The 25303-nt window shown below is 36.5% G+C and overlaps 1 protein-coding gene across 2 annotated transcripts in view; it reads left to right on the plus strand.

Annotated features, from left to right (window-relative positions):
- The window catches only part of LOC122815843 (MOB kinase activator 2-like), a 586795-nt gene that overhangs the window by 538030 nt on the left and 23462 nt on the right, over nt 1-25303 (plus strand). For both annotated transcript variants that reach the window (XM_044088657.1, XM_044088656.1), the window contains exon 5: nt 23223-23347. In XM_044088657.1, coding sequence (XP_043944592.1) covers nt 23223-23347 — 125 coding nt within the window. The remainder of the gene's footprint in view (nt 1-23222; nt 23348-25303) is intronic.

The raw sequence follows: 25303 nt of genomic DNA on the forward strand, positions 1-25303 counted from the left end.
CCAGGTTGAGAGGTATGGTTTCTGTTCAAGTTTATTTAAGTGCTTAAACATTAAGCACTAAAATAAAAGCCAAAGTTAGTGTGGTATAAAACTAATAAAACGTGAAATTCTGATATTAGTGCAAACTACTACAAGAAAAAAATACATTATAAATGTTTAAATGGAGGGTGTGAGAATGTTTAAATGGAGAGTGTGAGAAGAGAAATTCACAAAATGTCTGTGAATGCTTCCTGGCAAAAATATAATGCATCACTCAGTGCCATATTTCATCAGAGACACTAACTGTTGCAAATTAAGTAACTGTCCACATAATACCAGTGATAATTATAATGAGCAAGTAAACCATTTGCTAACTGGGTAAGCCCACTGGTCAGGCAGCCCATTTTTATGAGAGACACAGAAGCAGTACTTGGTTAAGTGACTTGCTCTGAGTTACACATAGGTCTAATAATAGCCTGTCTTAAACCTCCATGTAAAACACCCCATGCAAACTAAAAAAAATCTTCTAATTCCAGACATAGAAAATGCTGGAATTTACAGTCTTCACTTCCCAAAATGAATCAGCAAATACATAATTGTTATTGTTAAACCCCTAATTTTACATGGGGCTTGATGTCACATTAACTGTTACTACTTGATTCTCAGTCATTCTCATGCCCTCTATGAAAAACATGCCCAACTGTCACAGGTCTCTCATGCAATCCATTATCTCCTGTCTGGACATCCTCGTCTCCACTTGCCATCCTTCCATCTCTCCAAAGTCTGCTTTATTAATCATTTTTTGCTTTCTTGCATATGTGGCTGAACCACAGGAACTGGTTCTTCTTGTCCTTCTCTGCAATTGTGGCTACTTTGGCTTCTGCACTGATGTCCTAATTTCTTGATCTGTCTACACTGTGCATCCTATTACCCATCTCAGGCACTTCATCTCTATTGACTTTAGCTTCCTTAACCGGCCACATTTTTATGCCATACAAAAGCACTGGTCACACCACTGTCTTGTGCACTTACATTTCAGCTTCTTTGGCATCTTTCTGCCACTTACTGCCAGGGCCATTTTGTGCCAGTTGCTGCTACACTATTGATTTTAGTTTTGACCTCCACATAAAGACTTTTCTTGTCTTCTCTTAAGCCACATCTCCCAGATACTTGAAGCTGTTAACTTCTTCCACTATTTTCTTTCTATATCAATCTTCTCTTCTGATTTCCCCAATTTTCTGCCATAACCGCTGTCTTGTCTGTATGCTTCATCCAGTCTGCCTTCAGTTTTGCACTTTAGTCCTTCATCGCTTGTTGAAGTTCTTGTTCAGAATTTGCCTTTAATGCTATATTGTATGCATATAGCAGCTTATTGTGATCTTTCCCCTCCAACCAGTTTCCCATATGTGAGTCCAGACACTAATACTTGTGGCATTAGGTCCTTGTACATTAGCTTGCACTAATTCTCCCAATGTGTCTGGAACTCAAACCATGCTAGGACTGCCCAAGTCAGCTTTCTTGGAACCTTGTCATATGTTTTCTTCAAGTCTGAGAATACCTAGTTGGACTGTTTGTACGATCTGTCTCACTGCAAACATCGAGTTGGCTGTAGTGCATCCTGATCCGAATCAAAACTGCTCATCTGTCATGTTATTTTCCACTACTTTGCATTATCATTTGTCAATCACCCTTTTCAGCACTTTCATGCATGGTGACAGGAGTCCAATACCTCAGTACACGCTACAGTTGTGAATGTCCCCTTTGTCTTGTACACTGCCATTATAATGCTTTTTCTCTAGCCATCTGGGATACACCTGTCTCTCCATACCAAAATGATTGCCCTCAGGAGTCATTTCTCCCATAATGCACCAAACACCATGATCATATCTTCCATGACTTAATCTGAGCCTGCCACTTTCGCTGACTTCATTTTCCTTAGTGCACTTCATACGTCTTCTAGGGTGGGTTCTTCTTTCATCATAGGCTGTGTGCAAAAGTAGAGCTTGGTTGGATTTTTTTCATACAAAAGCTTCTAGAAATGCTTCTTCTATTTGCCCTTGATATCATATGGACTGGTGAGCAGATTGCTGTTTGTATCCCTTATAAAAAGAGTCTGATGATTATTTTTTTTTTATTTTTCTGTTGCCTTGTGACTTGGTAGATCTTTTCCTCCATCTGCTGATTCAATTGTCAGAAACTGGTAGAGTGTCTTTGACACCATTTTCTTTATATTGCAATTTCTGTCATATTGTCTTCGTTACAAACCAGTATTCCTTGTTATTCCATTTCTTCCTGTACTTCTCCTTTCTTCTGATAACTTCCTAGACTTCTGCATTCCACCACCAGCTTTCCTTATGTTCCTTATTTCCATATGTGGTTCAACCACATTCTGTTTTATAGTCTTCACGCATGCTGTTTTGCGACACTACCATTCTTCAGCTCTCTACCTATTTCCTTCACTTACTGGGTGCTAGAGCCCTAAGTATGTCATTGAACTTTGTGTTTTCACTCCGGTCAACTTTCAGGTCTTCAGTCTAGTCTGTATTGATTATAGAGCCTTCTCTGACCCCTGCTGGCAACAGATTGTGGTCACCTTAGTGGCCAACCATTTCACTGGGGTTGTCTTTACCAGCTCTGATTTGACTTGCGCAAAATACCATGCTAAACATCTGGAAATCCTGCTTGGTTAACTCTGGCCTTTCCCATCCATCTTACCAACCTTTTGTAAGACACTTTAAAACTAATCTACAATCAACTAATAGAGTACAAGGAGTTCTCTGATCATGTAGCCGAAGCTAATGACCCTGACCTTGAGTAGCATACTACCTTCACCTAGAATGATACCACAATACAAAGACAAAAATGATCAATTTCAACACTTGGCTAAGCTTCTGGTGTCATTCTAAGGGTATCCAGTGTCTGTCTGCCTGGGATGACATGATAGACAAGCCTCGCTGTTTCACTAGAGATGGTTTGCACCTGTCACCCCAAGGCTTTCGAATACTGGCCAAGGCTCTTGCCGTCCCCATAGTGCCTTTTTTAGGCAAGGCTCAAAGGGCAATCCAACCACCGTAACCAGCACAGGTAACCAAAAACTAAGGGTAATGCTACTCAACGGCAGAAGTCTCAACCTCAAAATGCATGCACTCGAGGCACTCCTCAGTATGGAGAAAATCGATGTTTGTGCAGTGACGGAAACCTGGTTAAGGCTCCAGAGAGCACCCCAGCACTACCAGGTTACAATTCATATCATACCTTCCGGCCTCAGTTACCGGATCACAGTACAAAGGGCGGAGGTGTATCCATATTCATCAAGGATACCCACATCTCCAGGTTAGTGGTGCAGCATGATGCCCCAGAGATCATCCATGAGCAACTATCAGCAGGCAAAACCACATTTCAAGTCGTAGCCTGTTATAGATCGCCCACAATGTCCCAAGATGCTCACTCAGCATTCCTTGAGGCATTGGAAAATATAAAGGTCCTACCCAACACCATCATTTTGGGTGATTTCAACTACCCTGGTATAGAATGGATGAACTACCAAAAGTCTAACTCCTATGCCCAGCAGTTCATAGAATTTATAAATTCAAATGCCCTTGAACAACTGGTATGTTCTCCCACTAGAGGGGACAACATATTGGATTTAGTCATCACAAATATGGGCACCCATTGTACCACACCCATTATCACTCACTCTCTGGTCAGATCAGACCACAAACTGATAACCCTAGACATCCTCGCCCCTCCACCTCCCCCAGTCAAAGAAACCATTGTAAAAAACCTTTCCAAAGCAATCTTCAAACTACTTGCGTCAGAAGTGGAAAGCTTCACTATCCCCTTGCAGAAGGATAATGATATCCAGGATGCAGAATCCTACACCAAGGCATTTTATATACATCTTCAGGATTGCATGGACCGTGCTATCCCAAATAAAACCAAGACTCCTTCCTCAAGCAAGAAGAAACCAGTCTGGTGGACTCTGGCCATAAGCAAACTATACAATAAAAGGAGGAGACTTATACAAAAAAAAGGCCAAATCTCAAGTAGAAAAATCTTCCCTGATCAGCTTTAGTAAGAAATTGAGGGCCCTCATCAAGTCAACTAAAGCCAATTTCAAAAAGAAAGTTGCCAAGGATAACCATAAGGCCTTCTATGGTTACCTCAAAAACCTAAATGGCAACACTCAGGTCTGTTCTGAGCTAGTACAAAATGGAACAAAATGCACTGACCCCACTGACATTACCAATATCTTGGCTGACAGGTTGAGTGCAAATTTCTCCCCCCCCCCCAACCACCACCTACAGGGCCTATTAATATTCCAGGGGATTGTGTAACTCCAATTATTACTGATACGTTGGTTAATAAGGCTCTATCCAAAGCTAAAAACACTGCCTCCATGAGACCAGATGGTGTCCTGGGCTGTTTCATACGCAAGCTCCAAAATGAATTAACCCCGCATCTGAATACCCTGTTCAGTCTAACCCTTTCGACAGGATATGTACCCATAGAATGGCGCACAGCAATGGTGGTTCCGCTGCACAAGGGTGGGCCCAAAACCGACCCTGGGAACTACTGACCAATAAGCCTGACCAGTCTGATCTGTAAGACAATGAAGCGAATCATTATGGAACTCATAAATGGAGAGATTGGGAACCTCCAAACACTTGACCCCACACAGTTCAGCTTCGTCAAGGGCAGATCATGCCTCCTGAACCTGGTGGACTTCTTTGAGACAGTTACTCAGGCTATAGATAAGGGAAAGGAGGTACACACAGCTTACCTTGACCTTGCTAAAGCATTTGACACCATTCCCCATTTGGGTATTATTGATAAACTCACCAACCTAGGCATAAATCCTTACGTCACAAGATGGATCACAAACTGGCTCTCAGACAGATCCCACAAAGTAAGAGTAGCAGGATCTATGTCCGAATCCAGACCAGTAATGAGTGGTGTGCCTCAGGGCTCTGTCCTGGGGCCCCTCCTGTTTGGCATATACTTCTCAGAAGTACAGGCAAGCACTGAAGGGCTGTGGCTGACCAAGTCTGCGGACGACTGCAAACTGGGTGCTATAATAGAGTCTCCAGCTGACATGGATATCCTCCAGAAGGGCCTTAACGAGACTGATGCATGGTGTCAAAGCCATGGTCTCAAGCTAAATGCTAAAAAATGCGTAGTAATCCCCTTTGGAAAAACAGAGTACCCGCAAACTACCACATAGGAGGTAACCCCCTAAAATCTGAAGTAGTAATAAGGGATCTAGGGACCCAAGTAGATAGTCAGCTTTCCTTTGATAACCATGTTGCCAAGGTGATTAAAAAATCCTTTATGTGACCCATCTGATCACAAAAGGGTTCACATCAAGATCTAAGGATGTAGTGGTGCCCCTCTACTCTTCCCTCATCAGACCCATTATTGAGTACAATGCACCAATTGGAATGTACCTGGCTAGGCATCTCCAGCAGCTGGAGAGACCACAGAGGTACCTCACTAAGAGGATTACTGGCCTCAAACAGTTGCCCTATGCAGCACGATTGAAAAAACTAAGGCTTTTCTCTGTTGCATACCGCCTTCTCAGAGGTGATCTCTGTCTAACATACAGAGTCATGTCCAACCCAGAATTGTTGAACATGCTCCATCTTAGCAAAACCAAATCCACTCGAGCTACACGCTCCAGGGATATAAACCTCAGCACAACAATGAATAGAACATGCTGGAGGGATAGATTCCCTTTGCAAAGACTTCCCTTGCTATGGAACAAAGTCCCGATCTACATAAGCCAGAGCCCCTCACTATCACTCTTCAAGAGGAACCTTGACGAGTGGATGAGTAACAGAAAGTTCACACCAGGGATCATACCAACAGCTCTACTAGATAAGGGCCAAGGGTACTAGCTGCTAGATCAAGGGCCTAGGGAACTAACCAAAGGGGCTGTGAATACCGCACAATGTGGCTGGGTTAATATATGCCTTCGGGCAGATAGCGCAGTATCTACCTATGAACCTAAAAATAAGCTGCTATCACACGATTAATTAGTAGATTACATTAATCAAAAATAACCTGCTGTCACACAAACAACTCAACTGTTGAACAGAATATAGTACTATGATAGCACTCTGACCATTAAAGACAAAATATGCTTTAATATGGCCAAGACTTACTTATGGGTACTGTTTGTATTGTCCTATCAAAAGCCTTTGTACCTGTTGACTGCTCCATCCTTATAACTCGTATACTAAAACTTGGCTGAAGTCCTGAGTAGTAACCCATTGATTCATAAACTCTCTGCGACCACAACTTCTAAATTAAAATTGTGTCCTCAACTTCAAAGTCCCCTAACCTAAATGTGTGCCTCAGTGTTTCATCCTAGTCCCTTTACGTTTTTCCATTTTCATCAACAAACTCCCCTATGACTTAGCTCAACTTATACCAGTATTACTGTAGGCAGATGACACAGACCTTTTGCAGTCTCACAACTCCTTGCCTTCCCTTCTAAATGAACTGTAAACCCACTTCGACTGACACATCAGCTGGATTACTAACAAAAGCCTGTTTTTAACTCTTAACAATAAATGATCTTTGGCATTAAACTCAAACTCTCCAAGATCACAACCCCTTAGAAAGTGTTCTAGACCACACAATAATTGAAAATGTAGCTACATTTAAGTATCTCGGACTCTGGCTTCAGATATCCCTTTACCTAATCATACCTCTCAACTTCTCAGTGCAAAAAATCTGGACAAAGCATCACAGGACAAAGGCCCAGAAATAGAGAAAGATTTTAAATACTGCTCTTATAAACTTTAGAAAGTTGCTAGAATAACAGGATTTGTCTTAGCATGCATTTTTCTGATGGGTATGAACTCTGAAACAGATGTATATCATTATTTAGTAACTTCAGTCCTCAGATCATCCCAATAATTTGCCAGAAAATCATAAATTTTATGAGGAATAGACCAAAAATATGAGGCAAAAAATCTGGACAGCTGAGAGGTATGCTTGCCTTTCAAACCCACTTGAAAAAAATAAAATATCTTTTATTCTGAGCCTGAAAAATCTCTGATTTCCTTTCCTGTGTAGCCAGATCTCCCATTGGTTAAGGCATCCTTCTCTCACAGCTTGAATGTAATCTACCCTTTATTGCTGCAGCCTCAAAAAAGAATGTAAAAAGTATTCAGACCATTTCAAGTAAAATGTTTAGATTCATTACCCTCTCCCTTAGGCAAGAAACCATTCAGTCACAAACACTAAAGCCAGGTGACTTCTAGTCAAACAAAAGGTAGATCTCTTACAGGCCTCTCAATTGCTTAAACTCCTTAATTCGGATTCATATAGCCCCTTAGCTAATAAACTTTCTGTAAGAATACCTTTCTATAAGAAACCAAGTTTGCAACAGGCTACTACTTAGAACCCCTGCAAGCAAACCTCAGTGTACAAGGCACAGCATTTCCATAATGCACCCTAAGTTCTGCCAATCTCTTTCACCCTAGCTCAAAGAAATTACTTCTAAGTGCTGGAATTTCTACATTTTTCATCAATCTAAATGAAATTTCATTCAAGCTACACACACAACATAATACCACCATCCCCTCCCTCTAAAAAAACGACAAAAATAATAAAATATCTCTTTTTAAATAAAAAATCCTAAAATCCCTGCTACCAGCTTCTCTACCTTCCCACCTCTGATACACCCAGTCACTCTGCCTCAACTACACCCATCCCTCCTTAAAGTTGTATCCCTTGCTTCTTTTTTCTACATATATTGTATATGTATAAACATGAACTTCAGCTGTACTCTTAGCACATTGTATTCTATCAGTAGTAATCCATTTGAAACTGTAGGTCTGCTAATGTAAACTTGGAATCTAACTGCTTTTGTATTTTATACTTTCTTTGTATGTTATTCTTTCTTTGTATTTTCTTATTATTATAATGAACATTTTGTATTATTTCTGTTTTATATATATATATATATATATATATATATATATATATATATATATATATATATATATATATATATATATATATATATATATATATATATATATATATAAATGTTTTTTTCTTGGCCAGTTAGGTTCTTTCTGAAAAAAAACTTGTATTTTCCATTTTCTCACACACCCACATTGTAACATAGCTTAGTTGCTCCACCGGGGAATGTCTAACAGGTAAAAAAGTAGCCATAGATAGGCACAGGTTGCAAGCTAGCACTATCAACAGCAGTAATCTTGTTGAGTGAGAAAAGGACCTTCTTATGGGGAAAACACATGGAAGCAGAAAATTACTGACTGGCCCTTTTAAAGTCAGATATCTGCAGCCAAGGTAGTACATAGCTGTTCTCCTGTGACTTTTTAAAGTCAGAGGAATTGCAGTATATTTACAGAAGTCTGGAACTTTTTTTTTTTGCCAAGATGAGGCAAACTGAAGCTGGAACAGTCACCTCAGAGATAGGAGTTCTGGAGGATATGCACTTTGGACTGTTGAAGTCCTGATAGATGAGGTCTAGACTTGCCTGATTAGAGTCAGTAAGCAGTAAAATGATTTTATTCATTGTGACTTGGATTACATACCAAAAAGGTTCATAAATTCATAGTTGTATACTAGGCTGACAATCACCACCAGGGCCTTTATAAACCTAGCTGTGTAATCCAACCCACTTGTGTCCCTATGTATCATGGGCATTTATTAGTGGGATGTTAGTTAGGAAGTTTCCAGATGTTATGTGGAGGTGTGCATTAGTTTGGACATTACGTTTTGCCTTTGTCTAACAGAGACATGGGGGGGGGTCAGACCTGGGGTGAATTTTTGATTTCCCATCAGCTGGCCAAGGTTACACTTAATAGGGTTAGAGATGGACTCAGCTTCACATGGATGTGGAGCCTGTTTCAGAACATGGGGATCCTCTGAGACACAATTCTGTCTCACCGACATGTCTTATTTATATCACAAGCAAAATTTAAATCCTTTGATCTAGTGGCTGTGATGCTGTGTATTTTGCAGATTATAAAAAGGTCCATCAGAGCTGGCTCTGAGGATGCCGAATATGCCAGGTATAGACTGCATCTCAGTAACCTAGGAGACATAGTGTACAAACAGGGCTTTAATGTGATACAGATAAGACAATATGTTTATACCCTGGAATCTCCTGGTATGGAACCTTTCTGGGTGTTTGGTCAGGAGCATGCCAAAGAGGGCATTATACTCAGTGATGGGTCTGTTAAGGGCCAAATAAAGTGGCACTGTGTGACTTCCTTGGACCTGGGTGCCATGCCCTTACTTGTAAGTTGGGAAACAGAGTGATTTTCTTACTACCTTGGCCACATGTTGGTCAAAGGCCAGATCCCTAGCTACTGAGTCAACTCTTAGGGGTATCTTATCGATGGAGTAATTAGCCTGTGTGGCAGTTTTCCCAATAGGCACTATAATGCATTTCTTGGCATTGAGTTTTAGTCCATGACTTTGGCACTAGTCATTCATCTGTGTTAGACTCTCTTGTAAGATGTTTGTGTCATGGGGTAATCTATAATACCTTCCATATGCAGTCATCTGTGAACTTGGTCAGTCAAAGGCCCTTGACATTAGCCTTTACCTCTGAGAAGTAGATGCCAAATAGGAGCAGTCCTACCACTGAGCCCTGAGGTAGTCCGCTGGTGACCAGTCTCTTAGTGGAAGTGGTATCACTATTCCTGACTTCCTGGGTCCTGTCTGTGAGCCAGCTGGCAATCCAGTGAGTTATAAAGGGGTTTATGCCCAGTTTGGGGGTTTGTCAAGTATACTCGAGTGGGATAATGTATTGAATGCCTTAATCTTGTCCAGGTAGGTGGTATGCACAATCTTCCCCTTATCCATTGCCTTGGTGACCTTCTCAAAGAAGTCCACCAGGTTTAGTAGGCATGATCTTCCCTTGACAAAGCCAAAGTGGGTTAGGTTCAGTGTCTGAAGGTATTGCCAAAGACTTTTTCTAGCAGTGGAAGTCTTGGTGAAAGTGAATGTTACTTAGCACATTACTCTTTAAATGCATGGTGTATTTAAGAACTATTAGACAAGACTTGTATTTGCACCTTGTGTAAGTATTGTTGCTAGACTAGTGCCTTTGTTTAATGACCAGTCCAGACAGAAGACTTATGTTACCTTCATCAGAACTAAAAAGTAATGTACATACCACATTTAAATAAAAATGAAGTAATATCATGTGATCAAATCTATCTAGTTAATTTTAACAATAAATTTGCACTCTTTAAAAATAATAAACAAGCTATTCTCATAACCCTGTGTCATTTCTTTGTCTGCGTGATTGCTGTAATTGTAAAGTAAACTTGTCTTAGGACAGCATTTTAAAATTACGTGCTGCTAAGTTTTGATTGTACACGGCTAGGTTTTATTATTCTTTTCATATATTCATTTCTCAATGTATTTATTTACTTAGTTATTTCAACAATTGGAAGTTTTTTACATTAACATACATTTTAGCAGTTTTATGTATAATAACAACAGTTCCTATAAAGATGTATTTGTTATTTTTAAAGAGTGCTAAATGATTAAATTAACTGGTTAGATCTGATCGCATGATATTACCTCATTTTTATTTAGATGTGGTATGTAGATTACTTTTTAATTCTGATGAAGTCCTACAGGACAAAAGCACTTAACTGTTGGATTTATTTAATATTTTCACTGGTATGGTGTGGTATTGTCGCTCAGTCATTTTTTCTTTTTGTTTGTGTTTGGTTGACAGATTTTTCTCATTTTTCACTTGTTTTAGACTTATGTTAACTACTAACCATTTATTCCTTCTGCCTTTACCCCTTACCAAACCATATACTAAATGTACCTTTTGACTCAACATAATTTTTTTTGCAGAATGTCTCTGATTTTGTCTCATTTTTGCCCTGACCCTCATTAAATGTTTCATTTTGTGATATGTCGCTAAGGATTACAGTCCGTGAATAAAGCTAAACTTTAACATTTCATACTTTGTTATTCAGAAAATGCATGTTGATGCAAAAACTGTTCTTTTAACTTTGAATGAATTAGAGTAGTATTTAAAACCTGTCCCTGATTTTGGGCATTTGCCCCCCCCCCACCATTATTTTTGGCTATTTCCAGAATTCTTGACCAAAGACGTTGAGAGGTATGAGCCTAACCTACTAACATATCTTCCTCCTGACTCATGTCATTAACGCCCTTCCAAATTTCTACATTTGTATCACTTTACCTCTCTGAAAATTTCCCACAAGATACTGCTACATGTGTTTGGCTGTATACTATAGTGTTCTCCACTACCTCCATAAAATTACATTTAGCGTTTAATTCTAAATTGCATACATTGTTGTATTTTACAGCAACTGTAAATTTTGTTACAAAAATGAAACTGCCTGTAAATTTTGTTACAAAAGTGAAACTGCCGGGTCTATATTACTTTGAAATAACAATTCAGTGAGTTGCTGTTCATTGAACATGAAACAGTGAACATTCACATCTGCGAATATGTTACACAGGGAAAGGAGTTACTTGGCCAACATGAGGAAATGCCCTTTTCCCCACTGTAGTATGATCTCTGAGTTGTTATATTGGGGGGTACAGCCCTCCACCTGTGTGAGTTTTATATACTGCGGTGTGTGTTACAGTGGGAATGTTGGTCAAGTACCTCCTTTCCCTTATATGTAACACATTCGCAGATGTGAATGTTCATTTAAGTGAATATTTGCAATCTAATGTTTGTTGAGTAGCAGTTTGCTATTTTGATGAAGCAATACAGACCTGAAACTGACCCTCTGTCTGTAAAAATCTGTAACTGTGTCGCCAAAATATGACCACATATTAATTTACATTCATAAAAAAAAACTTTAACTCTATAACTTTGTCACCAAGAATATGACTCCACTTCTATACTGGATGAATTATCCTATTTTTTATTGTTATAACCAAAGCCTTTCTCTCCAGACTGCTGCTGAAAGGGGACCTTTGAGGAAGGCTCAGCCAGCCTTTCCTGGTACACAATTTTATCAAAGAAAGATTACCTGGTTTCTTAAAAGTTAGTAATCTGATAGGTCACAACCAGCATACCTTCAGGCGACAACAGGGCATGACCAATCCAGATCACCCAAAAAAAAAAAAAAACCTCTTGGGCTAGGCAATAAACTGACTGAGGGAGTGGAAGTGATGCAAGCTTGTCAATACATCAGTGGAAGGATTCACGCATTGAAAATGAAGAGGAGTGGTGAAGTCAGCATGCCCAGTAAAAAGGGGAAGGGGCACAATGCTGATTCTCTGGTCTTCTGGTATTTTTTACTTTCATATTGTACATAACATACTGGTTCATCTCTAAAGCTGGACCAGATAGAAATGACAAAATGAAAGAGTAGTGCTAGAAGGTACCAAATGAGCCTGCTGGAAATCCTCAACAGAATTGTGGACTGGTCAGAGAAATAGCCTTTGGTGCTTTCACCAAAATGTACAAAGTTGAGCAGTTTTGACAAAAGATCTCCAAAAGAAATTACCTGGGAAGGTTAAACATAGATGAGGAAGAAAAGGATTGAGGTTAGTCCTGTGATGCAGAACAACCCGCACTACCTGAAAGTGAGAAAATTCTGATCAGTGCAGAATGTGATGTTTGGCTGCATCATTAGGAAGGTGCATTTATATTAATTTGTTCCCTATATCCATACTATATGGCTCTAAGGGAGTAATTACAGGTTTAGATCCGAAAATCAATGTTGCAAACAGGCATTTATGTTTGAATCCAAGACATTGGAATCTATTTAATAAAAGAAAAAATAGACTAGCATAAGTAACTGTGCTTTGTTTATTTTTGTCTGGTTTATCTTATCTGATTAATAAATGATGAAAATGATTAACCTTTCTACTATTCTGGGGTAGGATTGCCTGTAAATAATGGAAACCCCCAAAGTACTGCTTTTACATCATGCACCTAGAGGGTAGTCTAGCCACAGTACTATCATTTTCCGAGAATCATCTTTTTGGCATATTGACATTAGAAGAAGGAAAAAGCCTATGAAAGATCGAGGAGAAGGGGGAAAAATACTTATCAAGTGACTCATTTTAGATTAACTTTACATATAACTACATTATATATTACCTATTAAAACTTATTGTTTTCTTAGCATATTTATTTTATTTACACTTTGAATTAATCCCACTAGATTGTTGCCCTCTTTTCAGGGGAGACCCATGTTCGTATTCATACTGACTAGGGAAATTTGGCAAGGCCGCCAGGGGACTTCCACTACTGTTTTTGAGGAGAGGAAGTGAAGCACTCTCTGGAGCTTCTGAGTGGCACTGGAGGGCAGCTACTGCAGTTCCAGCAATTCAAGATGGAGGAGAATGTAGGAGAAAAAATACTGAAGGAAGGTGAAGGAGAAGAAATAACTGTTACAGAGTTGGGAAATGGGAAACTGAAGATACAAGTGCTGGTAGAACCATGCAGAGCCAAAGGAAGGAGAGGAAGTATGATAGAGTGACATGGAGAGAGTATTAAAGGAGGAAGAAACTGAGAAATTGGAAACAGTCAACAACAGAGATGTATAATCACAGTCAACAGAATTTGGCTATATAATATCAAAGTCAATATGGAGCTCAAGCAGTTAGGAAACATCTTGTAGCAATAGTGTACTTAGAGGGGCAGACATTGAAACTGTATGTCTTTTAGAAACAGTCTTGAATAGTAATTTGTTTGAAGAGGAGTTGAAATGTCAGATAACACATACACCATCATAGCCCTTAGTGAGTGGGAAGAGAAATATATGCATCGATCAGTCAGTAGCATATATACAGACAGTGCTACATACTATAAATGTTTTATAATTTTGAAAAGTGATGAAGTATGTCTGAGAATATATGCAATTTTTAGGTAATAACACAAGTTTTTTTTAAATTTAAACTAAACATACAGATTGAAGTGATTTTTTTAGATGTAATGATTAAAAAAGAAGGCAGTGAATTATCCACCAGAATATTTAGACAAGCAAATAGATAATACATGGATGGATGGAGCATGCATCCAAGGCATGTGTATAAGGGCATAGTTAAAGATCAGTTCTTAAGAGCTACCAAGTTAAATACAGATGAAAGAATTTATATTACACAGGTTAAGGAACTGGAGAAGTTTGAGGAAAGAGAATATGAATATTGAATATTAATCAAAGCCTTAGAATATGCTACTAGAGAAAGACAGGGTATAACAAGATCCAATTTTTCAGATAGAAGGAAGAAGCTTTCTTAACTCACCAAAGGACCACAGGAAGAATATAATATTTAATACAGTATAATCCAAAGAGTGTTAGGGTTATAAATATTATTAGAATCAGTTGCCCATTATTAAATTCTGTACCATAAAAAAAAAGACACCGCCAGCTGTAACTGCAGACTCCAAGTTTAATATTAACAAAAAACGACTTTACACTTTTTGTAACATTAAACTTGGAGTCTGCAGTTATGGCTGGTGGTATTACACTTTTTGTAACATTAAACTTGGAGTCTGCAGTTATGGCTGGTGGTAGCATTTTTTTTATTTGTTTTTTATGGTTATGAGTTTTACATACACTGCATTTTTCCGACATTAGACAAAGTGTTGCTAATAACTCTTTCGCAAAACGTGGAAGAAATGGGTATGTAACATACTTTTAAGTTCAGAGTTGTACAGAGAATTATACCCAGTATAAGAGGGGGTGATATTATACTTGAAATGGAAATTGCAGAAAATAATTGGATTAGATTAAATGCTGTCAAAAAATGGGTTTGAATTATTCTGTCAGCATAAACCATTACTGAAAAAGAAACAAATGAGTTTGAAAAATGATTGTGAATGTGTAATTAAATTTATTTTTATATTAATTGTTTTTAAAATTTTGCCATGGCTGCATTTTTATATGTATATGCATTTTTATATGTACATGTTTTCTATTTGTCTGTGTAAGTTTATAGGGTCTGTATCACCAAATCGAAAAGATTGGCGATTGAACGGCATTTACATCGGAAATGCTTTTCATCGAGGTGTGTGAGATCGTGATACAGCAAAAATTGGAAAATTTGCCTTTTCCTCACTGTAGTGCAATCTCAGCATTGGTATATATAATTAGCAGGGGGTGGGGGCTACATCCCCCAACAAGAGTGACTTCGATAACCGGCATTTTCGATGTAAATGCTATTCGATCTATGTTTTTTCTGATGTCATGATATAGACCCAGTTTTATAGATATTTGAATTTTTAAGAACGAGTCCTGAGCATTAATTGGTTGTTTGTATCATGTGATTGCTATTTAAAAGGGGTAATGTCCAGTTTTACGTATTCGTTGAGAGAGGGCAATTGCCTGAAAGCTTTGCTTTTCCTTTTGTTTGGTGTTTGGAGTTCTGGCTGGTGTGTTGGAGATTGAAAACACAGTCAACAGCTCATGAAGGAAAAACAATACAGTTATACTTGGCTGGTGGATTAGCAAGTTTTCAGGGTTTACTTCTGCAGCAGGGTTTTTTTGTTACAAGAAAGAAGTTATGCAGATGCAGCAAGGCAAGGAAGAATGGAAGAAGGAACTAAAAGGGGATAAACATTTGCAGTTTCTCAACAACAGAGAAGACCAGTGGTAATAATAAAATGTAAACGTGACAGCAGTGTGAACAGGTGTGACACTATCATCGATAGTATTATTTTGCCTAAAGACTTAAGAGCATTAACTTATTTGGGAGCTGAAGATTTTTTATGAAGTGGCATTTCATAGCTTTAACTTACTGGAAAAATGTATGACTAAGACTGAAACAGAAATAACAGTAACACCATGGAAATACTGTTTATTTCAGAGATTTGGTCTATGCAGTTTAGAAATTCACATATGGATGAGCACGAGTTAAAACTGTTTCTTTCACTATGTAATAAAGTACATTAACTTTAAAAAATAGGTGGTTAAATAAATGTATGGACTTGGAGTTGGAAAATGTGGATAGCAATGCGATGTTAAGGATGGAAAAATTCAGCATATTTCAAATACAGTAATTGTGACTGGTAAAAGCAGATTTGTTAGGTACTGCGGCTAACCGAAAGCATGTTATTTCTGTAGAGATGAAAATCATTTAGTACAGATGTAGGTGTGGCCAATGTGAGGAAAGGAAAAATACAGCAAAAAAACTTTTTCCATTTGTAGAAACTGTAAAGAATTTGGACTCTTCTGGTTTGACTGCCACGTATTAAAAAAGAAAGAGTACATGAAAAGGAAAACTCAGAAGAAAGACATATAATAGAAAATTGTTGAGGATACTGGAGAAAGGTTAGAGATAGAAGAGACAGAGAAGAAATAACTCAACTCAAAGTTTGGTTATTAATATACAGGAAGAAAACAGATTTGCATTTTTAGAAAGTGAAGAGGAGGAAGATGGTGTGATTGAGACAGGAGAAGAACAACATTGTGAAAAATCAATTGATGAGAGACTTAAGAGAAGGAAAAGAAAAAAGATTTAGCAGTAAAACACAAAAAAGGAAAATGATATAAGAATTTATTTTAGCATTAATTGTGAATAGTATTAGAAATTATATAAGAAGTTTGGTGGTGGTGGTAGAATGGTGTAAAAAATTAAAAATTTATGTTTTTCGCTTGCCTGATGCCACAAGAAATGATAAAAAAGAAAGAAAATAATGCAAGTAGTATTGGGGGGTGACAAACTGCTTGGTCAGTATGAAATGAGACATGCTCTGGAATAGAAATTCTTATTAAAAATGAAGAAATAAGAATTCTAGATGTAACAATGGTTAGCACAAAGAAGGGTAGTCATAAGTGATACAAGAATGAGACAAAAATGTATAAGATTGAGTGATTTATAAGGATAGCAATTTGATGAGAAGAAAATAGTTGTTTGAAGAAATTAAGACAACTACTTTAGTGAATTTCAACAGTGATGGTAGGAGATTTTAACAATAACCCGAGGAAAGGAAAATAAGATATTAAGATGGTAACATAATTAATAAAACATGAAGATTTAAAAGTAGGAAAGAACCAATGATAGAAATATAAAAAGGGACATTAGAACAGCACTAAGGAAAATTAAATCAGATACAGTCACAGTTGATGTGATCATGATGTACGAGTTAGGGAAGAAATGGCTCCTGAGTGTACTCAGAGGTAAGGAGAGAAAGGCATATTCTAGATGACCAGAGAACAAGTATATTAGTGCCCGTGTATAAGAACAAAGGGGACTTTCAAAACTGTGGGCAATATGGAGGTACCAAACCCCTGTTGAATGAAGGTTCTGGAGAGGGTGATTGATAAATGAATATGTAGCTTAATAGCAAGTAAGATGGGAGTCGAGCAGTTTGGGTACAGATCAGGATGCAGCAAAACTGACTTAATGTTTATGGTGAGACAGATAGCCAAGAGGAAGCTAGAGCTGAGGAAAGTGTCCAACTGGGCATTCCTAGACTTGAAAGCATATGACAAGGTCACAAGAAAGCTGAATTGGGCAGTCCAGAGATGGATCAAAGCCCCAGAAACATTGGCCGAATTAGTGCAAACTATGTCAAGGACTGTTCAGACTCAGAGTGGTTCCCAGTGAGAGTGGGTGTGCATCAAGGTTAAGCTCTGAGCCCACTGCTATTCATACTAGTGATGGACTACATTAGCAAACAGGTCAGAGGGGACAACTCAACAAAGTTGCTATTTGCAGGTGATGTGGCATTGCAGGCGGACTCAGAATAAGAACTTCAGTTTTTCCTTTCATTCCCCTATCCCTTACTGAAGGTATACAGAATGAAACTGAGTACAGATGAGACAGTTGTAATGTCAGCAAATGGAAAAGTTACTAGCTTCAAATACCTGGATGAATGGTTGAAGAGAGAGGAAATCTGAATGAAAAGGTAAAAGCTAGAATCTGAGAGACTGCAGCCAACTGGCAGAGTGTGTCAGGGAGTAGTATATGACAGAGGAATGTCAAAGAAGTTGAAAAGAAAGGTGTATACAATAGTGGTGTGACCAGTAATTCTGTATAGTACAGAAACCGAAGCAGTGAAGCAGAGCAGTTGAAGCTAGAGTTGATGGAGATGAAGAGCCTAAAATAAGTGATAGGAGCACACTGTGGGACAGATGAAGAAATGATGACAGAGCAAAAGCCAAAGTAGCTCCAATTACTGAGAAGGTCAAAGAGAGCAGATAATGGTGATTCAGGCATATGTGCAGGAAAGCAGAAAAAAATTTTCTGAAGAAACTTTGGGACTGACAGGAAAAAGGCAAGATGAAATGAAGGACTCTAGCAAAGAGAGGGATACGCTGTGTTCAAGAAGACCTACAACAGGCAGGCATGACTGTTAAAGATAGAAAAGAAGCATTGAACCAAGAGAGGTGGTGAAAGCTGATATGACACCATGACCCCTTGTGGAAAACTGGGAAAAGAGGATTGATTATGATATACAAAGGTATTTCTAAAACTGAAATTAATTAAATAGTTCAAACTTAGACGTGAAAGAAATAACAGGGGAAGGAATGGTGGCAGAGGTTTCAGATCACAGGGCAGTATGGGCCAGAATAGGAGAAAACAGAGAAATAATAATGTAGGGAAAAGGGATAAATATATTAACTGTAGATTTTAAAAAGGAAGAAGAAATAAGTGTGAGAGAGAGAGAATGAGATTACAGAAGGATCATATGATAATGAAACTATTTTATAAAAATTGGATGCACACTGGGCATTGTATACATATAAAAATATGTTTAAGAATGGAGCAAAGAATAGAAAAAGAAACTAAAGAAATTGCAAAGAATTATGCTTGAGATAAAAAACAAAAGTCAAAAAATAAGAGAAATAGAAGGACGGATGTAAGAAAAGAATAGAGAAAGATAAAAATGATATAATATAGGCAAATTTTTTTTCCTGACAGGAAAGAAAGAGGAGCTTTCCTCTTATTTAGGATAAGAAGGAAAACAAGAGAAGAAAAGATGGGTACTTAGAATATAAAGGAAACAACAAACAAGATGATCTTATTGAAGTGGTAGAGAAATTTGTATGGGAAATGTATGAAAAGGAGGAAATGGATGGGTAAGAAGAATGGAAAATAAAAATAGATTTGAAAAAGTAAAGATGTTTTTAGAAAATAAGAATAGAAGAAACCAAGAAGCTGATAAAAGAAAAAAAGAATGAATTAGCACCAGGATTGGCAGTATAAGCCATGATTATTAAAAGAAAATTAATAAAGGTGAAGAAGTTTAAAGAAACGAATGAATAAAGGAAGGTATAATGGACAAAGGCTTATGTACTGGAGTGATACAATTTATATGGAGAAAAGCTGGAGTCCTGTGACACTCAGGAATACAGACTATAAAATATTCATGGAAATGCTTCAAAATAATATAGAAAGTAATGGATGAGTTAGTAGGATAATAGGTCTATGGTATAATAGTATGAGAGGTGAAAGAAATATAAATTGTAGAGAAGGAAATAGTAGAGATGATGTTGAAAGAAAATAAAGAAGTAATGATGGGATATAGCATAGCTAAAGTCTTTGATAAAGTGAGTTGTGAATCAATGTGGCAAATTTTAGAGGCATAAGATATAGGAGAAAATATTAATGGAATAAAGAAATGCAATGAAAATTCATGGGTATAAGTTATGATAAATTGATGGATGGTAAACAAATTAAGACAGGAGTAAACCTGAGATGCCCAATGAGTATGTGTTTATTTGTATTAGTAATAAATGCAGCAGTACAGATATGTATGTATGAAATGAGGGAGACACAATGGGAGATGGAAGGAAAAGATAAGTTACCAATATATATGACATAGGCAGATAATTTAGTTCTAATAACTAAAACAAGGGGTGGATAAATGAGGCTGTAATAAGGATTGAAAAAGGTTTTACAAATAAAATGAAGTGTAAGGAATTTGCTGATATAAAAAATAGGATCTATGTCACAAGAAAGTTAATAAAGATTTTGCAAAAAAAAAAAAGTGGTAACTATAAATATAATTAGTGGTTGGAGAGAGAGAGAGATACTGGAAAAATAAAAAAAATGGCTTGGTGGAAATTTATTTCTCATTTCAGACAAAAGACACATGTTGAATATCTGCATATTAGTAAAACTAGCATATATGTGAGAATATATACGTTTCCCACTCAAATAGAAAAAAGATTTTAGATTTGGGACAGCCTTAAGCCCTTTATTAAAAAGTGGGAAGTGGTTTGAATGTATGCCTTTATTTTGGGTAATGGGAAAGGTAAAACAAGAGAAAAGGAGATGATAGTCAAGATGCTATATGAAGAGCATAAATATGTATGAGAAGAAAATGGGAAAAAGAAAATGAATAAATAAGAGGATAAAATAACATGAAAATGAAATTATGGAAGTCAAATGTAAGCGATGTTGATGGGAAAAGAAAATGATGATGTAATGTAATTTGGGGGAGGGGCTTTTTGGTGTACCCATGGAAGAAAATAAAAAAAAAAAGAAAAGGATCAAAAAGGGGAAAAAAGGAAGCCAAAGGTTTGATATTTTTTATGAAGTAAAGGATTCTTTAAGGAAAATTTTATTGATAAGTTACCCTATTAAAGAAAATATGACGTGTAAGTTAATAGATGAAAGAAAAGATGTTATGAAGAAGAAACAAAACACTAGCACTTTTTTGGATTGTAAAAATAATAAAAATGGGGAAAAGTTTAAAAGTGAATATAGATGGGAAGAATTTTAATATATAAATATGAATAAAATATATGGAAAGTATGATAAAGTAATTACATTTGATATTGACAAATGGGATAAATGTTTGTGGCACTATATTTGATGTATAAAAGAAGATGCGAGGATTTGTTATAACAAGAAAAAAGAAAAGGATGGTGTATTAACTAAAATAAGATAGTTGTGGAAGAAAGAGGGTAGTGGACAAATATAAAAAATTATGAAAGTGATAGAATTGTCTAGTTAATTTGTTTTGTGTTGGTAACTTGAAATAATTTTAAATATGAATGAAAAAAAGGTGTGTGTAAATCGATTTAAATTTTTTACGGTATAAAATATCTGAAAAAATGTAATAAAACCTCTACTGTTTTTTTTTTTTTTTATATATATATATATATATATATATATATATATATATATATATATATATATATATATATATATATATATATATATATATATATATAAATAAAATTGCCATGGGATATTTTACATCTACCACTAACTCAGGGAGATGGAGTCTGCTTAATGTCTCATCTGAAGGATGAAACAAAAAAAATGGTGTATGAAATTGGCAAAAAATCCCTAGTAACATCAGAACAACCACTCACAGTAGCCAAAAACCTGGGACAAGGTTGTAAACCTAAACTTTAATCTTCCAAAAACAATATCTGCAGATGTACAAACGGAAATAATCCATGAACAGGAACAAATAGTCAAGCGCTTTTGTCATAACACTTCATCAGAACTAAGTAAAAGTTAGTTGCCCATCCCTTTTATAAAAAAAATATCGTCCCCAATTAACTCAATTAAAGTTCCAGTACTCAGTAGTAAAAAACAGTGATCTAAACACATTAAGCTTACTAATCTAAATAATACATATATAAAATACATTAATACATACCCTATCTACTGATAGACTAATAATATTCATTCCATCAATTACAAAGATTAAAAAAAAATAGTTATAAAAATTAATACAACATATGAGGTTAAAGGGGTACTAAGTAAATGTTAAAGTTTGGTTGCCCTATATTTTAACTCGGGTCTAATACAAATGTGGTCATTAATTCCAGGAGCAACAGTGGCATTCAATTTAAATTGCCATCTCATTTCAGCCCTTAGGAATTTATTTGTCCAGTCACCCCCTCTAATGTGTTTACTAACCACCTCTAAAATGCCAAACTCAGGGAGATGGAGTCTGTTTAATGTCTCATCTGAAGGATGCCTCACTCAGATTCACAGCACCCCTGGAAACGCATCATTACTTACTGCACTGGAAACGCATCATTACTTACCAAAAGCAAGTGTGTGCTCTCTTTGAGCCGCTCTGACTGCTCTACTAAATGCATGCATTTTATAATTGACTAAATAAAAATATCATAGTTTCAAATGTCATTTAGCATCTCAACTAGTATATAGAAAGAAGGAAAAGTAAAACCCCCACAAAATAAATAATGAAAACAAAAATACCATAAGAATTTTGACAATTAAACTGAATGCATAAAAAGAAAAATTGAAAAAATATATGTTGCAAATGTAATAAATGTCATCATTACTTCACTGTAATATTTTCAGAATGCCATTATCATTAATAAAAGTCTTGATTTAGGAAAAAATATTATATGTAATATTATTACATTTAGACCTACATTTAACAGCATTAAATTCGTTATCATATACATATGACAAATGTTTAAGAAAATCCAAAAAAAATATTCTGACTTTTTCCAATTACTACCATTATATATAAACCATAAAAATGTTTTAGCTTTTATAACATAGAATTGGAGAATCAAGTAGCACCATATGTTGTGCTCCTTCACAATTTTCTGTCCAAAGAGATTTAACAAAACATTGACAATTAATTCCAGAATTTCTTTAAAGACTTGTATAAAATGTCTTTCCAATCTGTTTTCATTTCTTCATTACAACTCCAGTGCAAATTAATGTACTATCTTTTAAAAATATTTTATCAATCATATGTGATATAAGAAATGCTTGATTCGACAATTGACTCCCGCTAACATTGTAAGCGTACAACTGTCACTTTTGCTCAGCTGGTTGTCATACTTCCCCAGTTGAGGTACTTGACACACTGTCCTACAGGATATAAGAAGTGCACTGAACAGCAGAGATTGCCCTCCATATCCTATGTTTTCCCACATGGCACATGAAAGCCTTCATGGTCATATTCAGCCTTCATGCCATAGCTTCAGACTCCAACACAATTTAATATTATGTTAGTAGACACACAAGCCTGAGAAGAAATATTCTGTGCTCTTGTATTACATTCAAAGCAAGGATAGAATAATTCAAGTATAGTAATGAGAGTTTTGTATATTCCAACACTCTAAATGAGTGGAATGCTGAGGTGAATTGAGAAGAAGCAAAGAAAATGCTCTCCAATTATCTAAACTCTAAATGATGGTGATCTATGAGCATGCAGCTGTACTGCTACTGACTACATGCTGGATGTGTCAAATAGGTATGATAATGTTTTGTGCTTACATGTCCGAGTATGTATTTGTTTTAGATGAAAAACGGAAGTATTCTATTTTTTTTTTCCACAGGCACTATACATGGCTGGATGACAATGGCAAAAAGGTGAAGTGCACTGCTCCTCTTTACTTTGATTATGTGACATCATACATCCAGGATCTTCTCACTGATGAAAATGTTTTCCCAACTAAAAAAGGTATGTGAGCAGTTAAGAGAAATATATTTTATAACAACATTTCTAATGTGCAAGTCTCGTACTGAACAGAAGGTATCCCATCTAATCACAGCCTTATTCCTACTCCCAATAATTCCTGTTGCATTACATTTGAAATGCCAACCCTATTGCTACTGACATGGTGAAACATCTGTTGGGATAGAGAGAGCCTGTGGATATTTGTGTTAGACCTTCCTAGCTCTGTAACTCTTTGCATGCAATTAACTAGAAGCAGACATTCATGCACACATTCCAGGGCATCCTCAGCCACCAGTACTTGTAGAAGTAAGTTTCACTAGCATACACTGCAGTAAGAAACAGTTTCCCCAGCCTCCATTTGTGAGTTGTACTGCTACAGTAATACTGTCATACTCCTACAAGATGGAGGAGCTAGTCAATGGTTACATCATGCCACCCTTCCCTTCTCTTCTGAACTCCTGGTATCAGAGAATCCTATTTAGGTCATGGTCACAGGTGGGATAAAAACCCCTGTATATACTGTCCAGCTGGCATAAGTGAAGAGCAAATGTAAAATCATGCATCCTCTTAAATTTCATCTTTTAAATTTTGTCATGATTGGTAAGGAGTTATGCTTTTCTTGTTTAAAGATGCTGATGGCACAAATAACTGATTTCATAAGAAACCAGTACAAAAAGAAAATGAGTTTTAATCTGCCTGTTACAAAAAGTGAAAAAGTATTCTGGCAGTACTAGTTTATAACCATCTGGACTAATAAATGTTAGTAAAATTCCAGGTGAATACGAAAGTGTAAATAAAACTCTTCAAAGCTAATAGAAAAATGTAAATAAAACTCTTCAAAGCTAATAAAAAGACTGGAGTATACTAAATAAACATTGTAAGCTTTCATTTCTAGGCAAAACAAGCAGGAAAAGAGGAAAACATTACATTGGATAAGTCCAAACTGCCCATAGCTTCCATGATTGAAGTCATTCTCTTCATGTTTACTATTTCCAGTTATAGTCATCATGAAGTGTCAACTAAAATAAATAAAATGTATTAGTTAATATAACACTACTGAGATGGAGTATAAACATTAACAGAAAGCACCGTTTCAGCTCACTTATTAAAGGTTATGGCCCAGACAAGACAAGGTGTGTTTGATCATACCACAGCCATCCTGAATGCCAAGACTTATTTATTTTTTCCTCAGGATTCACCATATGTGTTTGAGATTGAAAGCCTGACTGTAGCAACAGCCACTGAAAAGTGGTGTGTCTCTTTTCCAGTATTTTCCCTTCCTGATGAAAATTACTCCCTTCAATTATTCATTTATTTATTGACATTTGATTAACAGGAAAGTCTGATTGCACAGGAGTTCATTTTCAACAGAGGCACAGGGAGAAAAGCTCCCAAAGTATTACAAAACATTTTGAGAATAATAATTTTACAGTCTTTAAAACTAATACAAAAAACAAACAAAAAAAAAACAAATACAGTTAAAATAATTATACCAAATTAGACATAATATAAAAACATTAGTTAAGAATAGGTACAAGCTATATGACAATGATTTAATAGAGAAATTTTAGACAGTTTACAGAGGAATTAAAGGTATGTTAGTATAATACAAACCGGAATTGCAAAATGATGTGAGAGAAAAATGGGCTTATGGTGTATTTAGAGAGAAAGCCAGCAGAGGGAAATTGATAGACGGGAGGGAGTGAGTGAAAAAGAGAGAATATGGAGATTTAAGGTATGAATATGTATTTGTCCACATTTAGAGAAATAGTTTATCCTTGTGAAAATTAGCCTTTGCATTAACTCTGTCCTATCAGCTGCAGCACCACACCCATATTACTCATTAACTCTGCCCTATCAGCTGCAGCACCACACCCATATTACTCCATGTTTTTGGCTGTGCAGGTGTCAACGAATTAGTCTCTGATAAATAAATAAAAATATTGACCTTCTAGTCCT

This window comes from Protopterus annectens, chromosome 11.part0 (genome assembly GCF_019279795.1).
Source record: "Protopterus annectens isolate FY-2018-M chromosome 11.part0, PAN1.0, whole genome shotgun sequence".
NCBI lineage: Eukaryota > Metazoa > Chordata > Ceratodontiformes > Protopteridae > Protopterus > Protopterus annectens.